General features: G+C 36.4%; 1 protein-coding gene across 6 annotated transcripts in view; it reads left to right on the forward strand.

Moving 5' to 3' along the window:
* The window catches only part of ubr3 (ubiquitin protein ligase E3 component n-recognin 3), a 268,225-nt gene that overhangs the window by 97,792 nt on the left and 156,645 nt on the right, over window positions 1–13,788 (forward strand). For all 6 annotated transcript variants that reach the window (XM_039757590.1, XM_039757589.1, XM_039757591.1 and 3 more), the window contains one exon: window positions 675–763. In XM_039757590.1, the coding sequence (XP_039613524.1) occupies window positions 675–763 (89 nt within the window). The remainder of the gene's footprint in view (window positions 1–674; window positions 764–13,788) is intronic.

The following is a 13,788-nucleotide window of genomic DNA, read 5'->3' on the forward strand; positions in this document are numbered from 1 at the left end:
CCGTGGGCTGGCGCCCTGCCCAGGGTTTGTTTCCTGCCTTGTGCCCTGTGTTGGCTGGGATTGGCTCCAGCAGACCCCCGTGACCCTGTAGTTAGGATATAGCAGGTTGGATAATGGATGGATGGAAGTTCATGCAATAAAAAGACACTATAAATTATTAATTTTTTAATTCATACATTTTTTAGAAAACTTTCCCTGTTCAGCATTTCAGGAAGCTTGTGTCTATTTAGGCAGCATTTGGTGCAAGTTGAAAACCAATTCTGGATAAGACACCGGTACATCATTCGGCCATATTCGATGTTACCTTATTCATATAGGGACAAAGATAAATGATCTTGCAATGTTATGTTTTTCTACAGTACTCCATGATAATTAGGACATACTTAATTAAGTGTTCGCTAAAAGCCTGTGTAAACCAAACATTATGAATAGTATATATTGATATATTATTCATACTTTTAAAACTTAATATATCTCTATACAGTTGCCAGAGATTTTTCCTGGTAACAAAACCATTAAGAGGCCTGTCTGTATAAGTGTATTTCTAATTTTGATTACCTTCATTAACAATCCCTTTTGCAGAAAAAAACTTTGGCATGTAAATTACTTACTTTTCAGTTTTTGCCTTAGTAAATTTATGCTTTTTCCCTGTGTTTTTTTTTTTTTTTGACTAGGCGACAGAAGGCCAGAGAAAGGCAGCAAAAATTGCTTGCTGAGTTTGCTTCGAGGCAAAAGAGTTTTATGGAGACAGCAATGGATGTTGGTAAGTGAAAGTATTTTTATCGTTACACTAAATTATTTAGCATTACCTTTGTATGGGCCTAGGGAATATTTATTTAGTTATTTTTTTGCTTGGTCGACATTTGTTTTTGCTCATGTTATTAAATTTAGTACAGTTAAAGAATATGTAAAACAAAGATATTTCTTTTTGTGTAGCCATTGGACAAGCCACAGTTAACTTTTAATTGTGTGCTGAGCCCTGATTTAAGGGTTTTATGTGCATCATTAAATTTAAGTTCAGTTGCCTTTTTTACTTAGGAAAGCTATTTAAAATACTTGTTAAGCTCATCCTATTGGAAACACATTTTGAGTTTAATGAAGTTAGTTTGGCCTTGCCTGTTTCTTACAAATGAATGCAATTTAACTGTTCGCAAATAATTATTCCAAGAATGCATTCTTGTCTGTATTAGCAACATCTTAATAATTTATAGTATAATGACCTAAAATGCCTGTAGCGACCACCAGATGGTAGTATAACCTAGTTAAAGGAGTTGTATTTAATTCCGTTATTCTGCAAATCTATTCTTGCGAATTGCTGTGGAGTAAATTAAATGGATGTAGTTGCATTGTACTGTTTGATGTGCTTTTTTGTTTTAACTAAGCATCACCATAGTCTTTTTGTTGTAGTGGTGTGCTGTTAGAGAACAATACTGCAAGTCCATAATAGTGAAGAAAGTTTTTGTGCATTGTTAATGCTGTAGATTTTTATTTTTGTACTATAATGTCACATTTTGTATTCATTTGTTTCAATGTCACTTTTTCTTATGAGTTTATCTTCTTGATTATTGTGATGCTAACAAGATGAGCAGAGTAAACCTTATTCCATTGGTCAGCAAAATCTCCATCCCTCTCTGGGGGATCTCCAAGCCATGTTAGATGAGATTATTAGTTCCAACAGGTCTTTGGGGGTCAGGGCTGGCACACTGCCCACAGGGATACCCAGGCAACACAATCTCTTTAATGCTATAGCTTAGCTACATCAACTGGACGCCTAATGATTCAAAGCAGCAGTAGCTCTACTTGCTGCTCATCCTTACACAGACTGTAAAACCTGCAACCCTGCAGAAAAACGTGTTTGTGACTACTTGAACATGTGTTTTTATTTGCAGCATTCTAACCTCTGTCCTTTTTTATTTTTCTTAAGATGGACAGTCACATGTCCACTTCCTACTTTTACATAACAGTTTGCAGTCAGAACCCAATTTCAAGATTGTATCTCGACTTACAAGTCTCCCCACATCTGAATTCTTGAATACATCCAGTCTCTTGCCTTTCTTTATGTCCCATTTGAAAGTCCTTATTCTGCTTTACCTTCTCTGCTGACTCTTCATGAGACAGGTTCCAAACTGTGGAATAAACTTTCTGTGAGCCAATCTACTGAGGCTCGTGTGCCTTTTACACACATGAATCACTCCAGGGTAGTTTTTTTTGTTCTCCCTCATTTTATAGAGATAAACTATGTCATTATTCTAACATTTTGAACCCTGTGCCAGGATGTCTTTTATCTATTTCCCAGTCATCCATTGCATTATTTTCCTTTTACAAGAATATGTAGGTGTTCCTGGTATCTAATGGGCTACCTAGACTATATAGCATAGTGGAGGAATGGCATGATTTCACACATTTCACATGTGAGACCTTCTTTACCTCATGACCATGATTATAGATTTCTTGGGACATCATAGGATTTAGTTTTTTTGTGATGGTACCCTTTCTTGTGACTGGGCATGTTACTAGTAGTAACACACACCTTTCTCTCTCTCTCTCTTTCTCTCTCTTTGTCTGGGGAACCGTCCCAACTCTTTGTTTCTTGGGAGTTACCTGACAACAAGGCAACACATTTTTATGCACTGTATATCCACAGTAACATAGGTGGGTGATCTAGTTATCACAAGATAAGGCCATGGAGTCTTACATAGTGCAAAATTAATACAAGAAAAAAATAAACACTGAGCCTATATTCGCAAGCTACAAACTCCTTTCTCCCTGGTGAGACGGCTCACTGACTTGGCAACCTGAAACTATATCAAAAGTTTCCCCACCTTCCATCTTGATCAGTCTTTTATTTTAGCACTGTTTTGTGCAGGATAGCAACAGCCAGTTTGATTCTTTTTCACTTGTGGATGTCTCCCTGTGTCATCCTGGTGGCACCCCTGTCCCTAGCAAGCTCTTGCACACCTGATACTCAATCACATTTCACACATATAAAAATACAAGGAAACCTTAAACTGTTACGAATGTTAAGTTTTCCCTGAACAGCCATTGTATTTATAAAGACCTTGAATTATGTTAGCCTTAGGCAAACAACACTAAATGTGTGTGTTTTTTTTTTTAATCACAAGGTGACATACATTTTTCTCTCTCTCTTTCTTCACTGAGGTCTGTTAGAAGAAGAAATTAGTTTCAACTGGTCTTCTGGGAATACACATGCTGGTTCAGGGCAAATGATATCAGGACGCTAATAGCTGGTTTGACTCTAGGGGACCACCTTGACACACAGTAGTTAGTAAATGAAAAATGTTGCCTACAATTAGAAAATTGAAGCTAACTTCAGCAGAATTCTGCCATCCTAACAAGATGTTGTAGTTTTATATAGCAGTAAGCATACTACCAAGAGGCTTAATTGTAAGCTAATAAAGCATAACTATTGGATGTGCAGGGAATTCCTTGAAAATCTGAAATGGACCACCACTTCAGCAGAAAACGTCTGCATTTATTTGCTGAATATTTAGAAATCAGTATTGTAGAGTAATGTAATATGTATATTTTAGGATTGACATAGATGTGAAATGCAAAATTAGGTAATGTTTTATCTCATTATGCAATGTTTAAGAATTGTTTGTGTCTGCTGTTTGCTTTATTTTAGTTTAATGCAACCTGGAGGTCAGCAGTTATTTAAAAGATCTGTTTTATGATAGTGGATAAAGGATGTTGTAGAATTTTATTAGATGGAAAAAGACTGTTGCAGTGGTAATAATTTCAGTGCTAATACTTTTTACAGTAGAAATCCAATTATCTATTTTGGTTTATTGCACACATCCAAGTTTCACTGTTCACCTGAGTCTCGCGGTGTTCCCTCTGCTATAGATTAAACCTAAAACATTTACTTGTGCTGGCATACTTTGTTTCTGTCTTTTAGTTTCAATAAATTATTTCAGATTTTATTGCCCCTACATTATTTTCCCTATCACCCTGAATTAGATTTTAGCTGGTTTTGTGATTGATGGATCGATACATTTAATACCTTAAATTACCTTTTGGCCAGTTTCTTTAGCTTGTTTTTTATTCTCAGTTTGTGTCAGCATATATAATAGTGTAGGCTTTTTAAAATATATGTTTATCCTTTATTGCAAGGCAGATCAGCATCTTCCAAACACATTTCATTATGGTTATATGTTTTTCACTATTTACAAGGTGAAATGGTTGTTTAAGTTATTTGCCACAAGGGATGTATTAAAAGATTGCTCCAAAACAACTACATTACATTTAGGAACGAGAATCATCCATGACATAAAAACATTGCTCTTAGGATGTTATTAGCTGAATATTAACATTAATAAGTTTTGAGTAGTCTGCCTCTATATTTATGAGGCACATTTGTCATTTATATCCTAAAAAATCATCACCAAGTATCAGAAAAACTCTTGAAGAAATGCCTGTGATGGTGCATCTTAGAATTTACAAACTCTTTAGGATAAAACAGTAAGGAGTGTTGTGTGGTATAATCTGTCCCTTTGGAATTCACAATGGGGTAATCCACTGCAAAATTAAGTTTACAGTGCGTAGGGGTATACATTTAACATGAGCACACGTTTGCTTGGTGAACATGTTCTGTGCATGAAATTCAAACCTTCTATGATTGCTCTGAAAACCTCACCCCATGTAGCAAGTACGTGTTCATGGTGATTGCACAAGTCTCTTAAAAACTTGCAAAAGTATACCTTACATGGAAGTAGCTATACATTTGGGTTGCTGTAAATTAAATAACTGAGAATAAACAAAATGTGTGTTGGAATATCTGAGTAGGATTCAGAGTTAAAGCAGTTAGCTTGGTTAGTGTGTCTTACATTTGGAATCATTTTTCATTTGCATGTATCTGTCTTACATATTCTTGTCCCAAGTGCCTCCTGTTTGTTTTTTTCCCTTCCAGGGTCTAAAATTGAGCCTGTGTATAAGTCAGATTCCACTGTACGAGCAGAGTTCCAAAAGGTCCTTTGCTTTAACACAAATCGAGATGTCTCCCAATGTTTTTCTTTAGAAATCTTACTCTCTACTTCACCACATAATCACCGTCTATCTCAATGCACTTTTGTAATCTTTCGATCCCTTTTTCAAAACACCCCATGAAAATGATCTTTTTTCAGCTTTGTTGCATTTTCTAAATTTTTGGGGAACAGCCAGAAATCACAAGGGGCCAGGTCAGGTAAGTAGGGTAAAGCATCGTAAGGTTTGATCCCATGGCACCAATGAAAAAGATGGTCTTGGTGGCTTGATGGTATGGGAGCATTGTCATGGTGAAGGAACTACTTGCTCAACTTGCACTTGGGGTGATCACTCTTGACATTTTGAAAACTTCAGGCAAACGTTTGTTTGTGTAGATGTCTGAAACTTGGCAAACAACTTCTGGACATTTCTCTGGTTCAGTGCTTGGATCACATGATGGGCTTTCAGCTTCTCAAAACTTTCTACTTCCAATAACTCATGATGAAAATGTGGTAGAGCATGAGCACTTGTTTGTTGTCATTGGAGAAATTCACTTGCAGGTGTGCACCATGTTGAATTCTACCTTTAGATTCTTGTCTCTGTGATAACCTATGAACCTGAAAATTTCAGTAAGATTTTATTAATAGTGGAATAAGATTCCCTGAAAAAGTAAACAATAGGGAACAAATTTAAAAGTTCATGTGAATGGACTTCTGGAATGCCCATTATATTTGCTAGTTAATACCTTTGGACTAGAAATGACGTTTCTTAGCAGTATTTGGTTTGTGTCTTTTATACCTTTAGTTATCCTGAGATTTTTTTCTTCCAAGAATTTTATTTTCAAAATTGTAATTCTGTCAATCCTTTATGTTACTTAACTCAGATAAACAAATATAGTTTCACAAAATTTGCCATGGAATTGCTGGGTGTGCAGTTGGCATGTATGCTGGTTTGCATATAAGCAGTGTCAGCTGCAAACTTTGTTGCCAGCTGGTTATATTTTATTTTAGTTTAATGTATGTTTTCTTAATAGTTTTATCTATTTTTTCTTTTTAATTGGAGTGATTATCAAAATACTCTATTTATTCCTCAGTTATTGGTATTCAATTCAAACATTTAAGATCTCTATACAGATGTGTGTGTGTGTGTGTGTGTGTGTGTGTGATGTATGTATATAAATAGTATGTATATACCATGTATATAGTATGCATGTATGTAAAACAGCTTGCTGTATTACCCTGCTTTGCACAGAATATTTCCTAAAATAACATATCTTGCTTAGTGTTAAGGGTTAATTGGATGTATCAGAAGTACTATGTAAGTAACTGAGTATTTTTCTGCATATGTGTATTTTGTCCCTGGGTAGTTAATATTATTATTTCACTGAAACATACCATACCATTTTCTAATCCCGTTTAATCCTGAGCATAGTCGTGTGAGAGGTGGAGCCTAACCTAACAAGCATAGGGCACAAGGCAGAAACAATCCCTGGATAGAATGCCTTCCCATTGCAGGCAGGCATGAGAAGAACATGCCGACTCCATGCAGGGAAAATCTGGGACATGAACGCTGGTCTCTTTACTGCGAGGCAGTACCCCTACCATTCTGCCAATGTGCCACACACTCTTGAACATGCTACATACATACACTTAAACATCAATAAAACATTCCTGATGTAGATCAATTCTTGCTTTTCCTAGTGACTTTTGTTGACGGTTATTGCAAAACACAATTTTAAAGGAAACTGTATTCCTTTGCATTTAAACAAGTAATTAGTAGGGATAATGGGAATTTTGAATATTAATGTAATTTCAGCTCGTACCAGATCCTATTGCAATGGTGGCTTCATTCAGATTTGAATGTAACACTTTGATCTATAATCTTTTACCATTAACAAAGTTTAGGATGGTTTTGATAAAAGCAGTTTGCAATAAATTGTGATAGTCTTTAACTTATATCATACAGCTCTGATGTTTACAGGTTGCACATTTATGTGGCCAATGGAATAAACATATCGTTTTAAGCACTCATACTCGGTTTGTGTTGTACATAGGGTCTGAACTGGGCTGGTACAGGCAGGATAGAAGAGGTGTTTAATTATACTGTCCATCTTTCTAAGGTAGTGAGATACAGTATGAAGAATGCTACTGGTCTGCTTGCCATGTTTTGCTTGAAAGTTGATAGCCCACCTCCATGCATTTTCCAGTTTCTGCTTGGTGCATAATGTAGAAGAAATGGGCAGGTGATGTAGCCTTGACTTGAACTTTGTTTTATACTGTTTTATGTTGTAGAGGACTTTCTTGTAATTTTTTTAAATGTGTAGCTTTAAAAATAAAGCTACAGTACTACTTATGTCTTAGTTTGAAATTTTAAAAATCATTTATAGAAACATTTGCCAGTCAGTGTACCACATCTCCGCCTTAAAATCTTTTTTTTTTTTTTAAGTTTACTGGATGTCTCTGAATTGTAGTCCAACAAGACAGTACTTAAACTGACACATGTATATGTTAAGTCCATGAAGCATTCTTTGATGTTAAAAGCATAAGTTGAAGTATGAATTGCTTCTGTTAGTGAAGAAATGTAACTGGACTGTATTTACTAGATCATTATATATATATCCATCCATCCATTATCCAGCCCGCTAAGTCCTAACTACAGGGTCACAGGGGTCTGCTGGAACCAATCCCAGCCCACACGGGGCACAAGGCAGGAAACAAACCCCGGGCAGGGCGCCAGCCCACCACAGGGCGCACATGCACCCACACACCAAGCACACACTAAGGACAATTTAAAAACACCAATGCACCTAACCTGCATGTCATTGGACTGTGAGAGGAAACCAGAGTACCTGGAGGAAACCCACAGAAACACGGGGAGAACATGCAAACTCCACGCAGGGAGGACCCAGAAGTGAACCCCGGGCTCCTAATTGTGAGTCAGCAGCACTACCCATTGCACCACCGTGCCGCCCCCGTTATATATATGGTAGTGTTTAAATTATGTATGTGCTGCACTGCTTAGCATATTTTGTTTCTTATAAAAATTAGTAGCAAAGCTGGATTTTTTTCCCCTTTATCATTGTTCAAAAGAATAGTTAACATATAAAAAAAAATATTAAATCAAAAACAAGATTAATAAGCAATGTTTTGGCTTTAGTGAAAAACAGTTGAAATCACAATTGCTGTATAAAATAAAGTATAGATAAATAGTGCTTTCTCTCCTACTCTTCTACTGACACCCTTCTGTCCACCGTGCATACGGTGAACCATTGGTTCTACAAGAAATGCCAGCTCACTTAGCTCAATAAAAGGTTGCCATCTATAAACAAGTAAGAGTACATACATACTGTAAAATCTCAAGTACAAGTTGCCTTGAATGGGATAACTATTATAAATTCTGTTATTTTCTGAAGAAATGGGCAAAAAATACTTAATGTGAAAACAAATACAGTTACGGTGAGATAAATAGGAAACCTAAAGTAGTGATCCTGATTCTGTAATTCTGTCATCGAAAGGTAGGGGATCTACACCCCTAATCATTTGAAATCTCCATGTTCATTGATCTCTGTTAGACAGTGAATATTTTATATGAGATATACTTCTTTTGAAAATCATCCTCATCACACACAAACACAGATTATGAAAATAATTTACAAAATTACTTAATGGATACTGATCAGTTACTCTGTTTTACTAAAATATGGTTGGATTTGCTAATGATATGTTCACTAAATGTCAATCAATCAACATTTATTTATATAGCACATATTCATACAAAAAAATGTAGCTCAAAGTGCTTTACAAAATGAATAGAAAAATAGAAGACACAATAAAAGATAAACATAAGTCAACATTAATTAACATAGAATAAGAGTAAGGTCAGATGGCCAGGGTGGACAGAAAAAACAAAAAAACTCCAAAGACTGGAGAAAAAAATAAAATCTGTAGGGGTTCCAGACCACGAGACCGCCCAGTCCCCTCTGTCATTGTACCTATAAGCAATAAGGCAGTCTGGAAAGAAAATTTGTGATGGTTTTCCAAAGCACCAGCAAGCTCTCTTTACCTGCCTTCTGATCTTGTGTCTACTTGATGGTATCAACAATGTACTAGGAACATTCCTTAAGGATTTTTTTTCCATGCTGACTCAATAGCACCACACAATTCCAGCTGATTTCTTGGCCACACATTCATCCAACTTATGGTTTAGCGAACGCCGGCGGGACTGGTTGCTGGTGCTCGCCGGTAACTTTTTAAATTTTTTTTATGATTGTATTCCACATCATCTTAAAAGATCTATTGAATTGAGATCTGGGGACTGTGCAGGGTACTGGACTGTATCCTTCATTAAACCAGCATGAGAAGACACATGGTTGCTTCCATTTGGAAATGCAGATAGTCATTAAGAATGCTTAGGTGTGCTCTGGCATTTAAATGATGCCCAGATGGTATTAAGAGGCCCAATGAGTGCATAGCTGCATAAAAAACATTCCCACAACCTTTCACAGGCAGCCTGTACCACTGAGAAAAAGCAGGATAGATCAGGGCTGTTCATACCACGTTTTTTCAAATGTAACAATTTGGTACATCTGGAAACATTTTTTCCATTCTTTAGTCATACAGTGTTTTTGATTATGTAACTTCTTTTCTTTCACTTTCCTGTTTTAATGTGAAGCACCTTGAGACATCCTTGTTTGATATCAAAAATTAATTTAGGGTGGCTCTTCTTGATGTGAAGGAGTAGCTGCTATTGTCCAAATTACTTACAGATTGTCCTTAAGCAGTCATGGTGAGTGATCCCTATAAACCTGAACAGGTGACTAATTTCTGCCACTTGTACCTGTGATGTCATTCTCTTCATCAATATGTGAAGTTTGTTTACATAGGAAAGGATGGACACATAATTTACTTTTTTACTTTTGACGTAAAGAGGCTTTTATTACTTTCTATTACTGTACAGTCCCTGACAAAAGTCTTGTCGCTTGTGTACAAATTGAACTGAAGTGCCGCTAAAATATATTTCTAATCAAGATTTTGTTAAAAGAAATGGGTCATTTTAATCCCATCAGCTTTTGTAATAATGTTTCAGTGCAAAATGAAACTGACAAAAAGTATTCTAATATTCACAGCTTGGTAAAGCCCATTGAGTCAATTTTGGCAAGACATAAGTGTTGTCGCCTTGTCATATGAGCTTCACCTGTGACTAATAATGGATCAATTAGGTCTCAGGTGTGTATAAAAAGAACCCCAGTACACTAGACCTTCACATCAACTGCAACTAGACCTCTGCAAACATGCCTAAGATTCATCCCGAGACTAAAGTGTTGATTATCAAGAGGCTGAACACCAAATCCACTGCTGATGTGGCAAACACCTTCAATGTGTCTCAGCGTCAAGTTCAGAGGATAAAAAAAAGATTTGAAGAGACTGGAGACGTTTTTGACAAGCCCAGGTCAGGAAGACCCTGCAAGACAACTGCTCGAGAGGACCGTTTGTTGGCTCGAAAATCCAAGGCCAGCCCATTTTCCACTGCAGCAGAGCTCCATGAGACCTGGTCACCTGAAGTCCCTGTGTCAACCAGAACAGTTTGTCGGATTATGTGTCGAAATGGCCTCCATGGTCGAATCAGTGCCCAAAAGCCAGCACTAAACAAAAGACAATTGAAAAACCGTGTGTCATTTGCCAAGGCCCACAGCCTGCTAAAAGGATGGACGCTGAAAAAGTGGCCGAAGGTGGATTTTTCAGATGAATCTTCTGTTAAATTACACCACAGTCATCGCAAATATTGCAGGAGACCTACTGGAACCCGCATGGAGCCGAGATTTACCCAGAAAACAGTGAAGTTTGGTGGAGGCAAAATCATGGTCTGGGGTTACATCCAGTATGGGGGTATGCAAGGGATCTGCAGGGTGGAAGGCAACATCAATAGTCTAAAATACCAAGAAATCTTAGCTACCTCTTATATTCCCAACCATAAAAAAGACCAAATTCTGTAGCAGGATGGTGCTCCATCGCATACTTCCATCTCCACATCCTTAAAGCGAAGAAGATCAAGATGCTCCAGGATTGGCCAGCCCAGTCACCAGACATGAACATCATTGAGCATATGTGGGGTAGGATGAAAGAGGAAGCATGGAAGACAAAACCAAAGAATATTGATGAACTCTGGGAGGCATGCAAGACTGTTTTCTTTGCTATTCCTGATGACTTCATCAATAAATTGTATGAATCCTTGCCAAACCGCATGGATGCTGTCCTTCAAGCTCATGGAAGTCATACAAGATATTAAATTTGGATCTCACAGCACCACTACTTAATTTGCTGACATATTTTTGGATTTGCAGTGGAGTTGTTCATTTTCTGTATAGGCGACAAAACTTTTTGTCTTGCCCAAATTTGACCTTTCTGTCTTGATTAAATGATAAATCTTTTTTCAGTGAAACTAATTTATTTCAGTGCATTAAACATCATTTGGGAGGGCTTTAGCTTTTCATATGAGCTATTTCTAACACCAGTTGATTAATTAAAAGTCAGGTTAATAGCAGGAGTTTCTACAAAATAGAGAAACAACAAGACTTTTGTCAGGGACTGAACTTTCTAGGAGATAAACCCAAATCTTGGACTTTCAGGTTCTGATTTTCACCCCAAACCTGCATTAGGTTTACTTAGGTTTATGATCCATGTTATTCATAATGTTTATGAAAATATGGAGCCTATTTTTGAGTGAATTTTGGAATGTGTCCTGTTATTAATTTTAATGCCAATTTTTTCTTTGCATATTAAATGTGTAAATCAGCCTTAGCTAATGTTTTTTGCTTCAAACAGTATTTTTACTCAAGATTTATTAGTGCAATATAATTTTAATAAAATTAATACTTGAAAATCATGCATTTTGATGGTGTTTATCTGAATTTATCTGTTTAATTGGTTTAATGTGTAAAACAAAGGAGCATTTAAAATGCAGTTTTATTATAAATTGAATTTATTCATAGATTCATAATAATCAAGCAGTGAATGTAACAGTAGGATGCTTTCAGTGGAAGATAACAGTTTGTATTGTTTATTTTGTCCCTGCATTAGCATTGAAATGTAGTATATCATCTGGAGGCTGTATGATTTGCATGACTGAATTAAATTATCCCTATAATCGGTATATGGAGAAATGTGCAGCAAACGGCAAACTTTAGAGATGAGTTCATGAAGGCATTATTTATATTGCGGGGTTAAAGCTTCACAGTTAATTTTCTCAGTTTGGCTGTGGGAGGAAGTAAGTTTTTAGATTGTTATACTTAAGGCAGTTAATGGGAGACTAGTTTTAGACCATCAGAGAGTTAAAATGGTAAATATTTCTAAATGTGTTTTTATTATGTCTCTAACATTAGGATGCCAAACACATTGTCTTGTTACTTGCAGCAGTGTATACTGTATATTAAAACAAAGTTCATTCATTTTAATTTTTTTCTCTGTAAATAATTATAATAACTACAACTTTCACACAAAATTGTCGTTAAGTGACTTTAAATGTCCCAAATTGAACCTTGGCTGTGATGAATGGTAAAATAAACTAAACTTATTTATGGTAAATCTTGTTTGACTCTAATCTGGTTTGTCAATTTTAAGGCTAACCAGATCATATTCTAGTTTTGGGAGTTTATACACATCTGTAAATATCATGTATTTGAGATTGTACAGTATGTATTCTTACTTGTTTACAGATGGCAACCCTTTGTTGAGCTAAGTGAGCTGGCTTTTCTTGTAGAAGTAATGGTTCACTGTATTCACGGTGGACAGAAGGGTGTCAGTAGAAGAGAAAAGTCATAGCTGGTGGGGACATATGCTAAAGTTGTTTCGCTCCAAGAGTGGCTGATTAAAATGGGTGAATGTTTAGTTAATTTGTGACTGATTTGCATGTAGGCTAACCAATAATGACACCCTGTTATAGTAGGTGAGTTTTATTCCTGAAACATGCAGCACTTCTGTTATGATGAACTTGTATATGAAACACACACCCCCTGTAATTTTTAAGAAGCGCCACTGTCTTTTTAAATAAAACATCATGTCTCACTTCCCGAAGGATTTTGGAAAGCTGCTGATTTCTACCTTGATGCTTTATACAAAGTATATTGTCCACAGTGGTTGGGTAGGGCATATTGTAAATTACATGTAGTAAACTGAATCCTATAGTATTGTATTTTCTGAAGGCTAAATTTAGATCACCAAAATCTGAATTGGACTACAGAACTAAGTGGCAGATATCATTATTGATAATTGTATTGCTGCTTCACAGATTCAGTGCCCACAGTTTGAATCCTATGCTTGGCCATTGTCTATATAGAATTGGCACACTTGCTCTGTTTCTATATGGGCTTTCCTCTAGGTACATGGGTTTTGAACCCCCACCCCCGAAGAGATGTACAGGGTATGTTAATTTGAGTTGGCGTCAGTGTGGATGTGTTCACATGTGTATCCTAAATTGTCTAAGCTTCCCTGCCTCTTGCCCATTGCTGCTTGAATTGTCTGTGGTTCCCTGTAACTCTGAGTTGGATTATGTGGGCGAGATGTATGTATGCATGTATGTATGAATGATTTGCATACAGTTTTAGGTGCATAGACTTGGCTCAGTGATTCTCAACAGTAAAAAAATATTACTTACTACAAAATACCTAATTACAATAAGCACATAACATCATTGACAGGTAATTTGATGGAAAACACAAGCTTATGTCTTCAGATGTCTTTGATTGGTATTGAGTAAAACTTTTCCCTTTAGCTAATTAACATTTTCAGGTTGTACTAATGCTTACTTTAT

The sequence above is a fragment of the Polypterus senegalus genome, chromosome 6 (genome assembly GCF_016835505.1).
Source record: "Polypterus senegalus isolate Bchr_013 chromosome 6, ASM1683550v1, whole genome shotgun sequence".
NCBI classification, from domain to species: Eukaryota; Metazoa; Chordata; class Cladistia; order Polypteriformes; family Polypteridae; genus Polypterus; species Polypterus senegalus.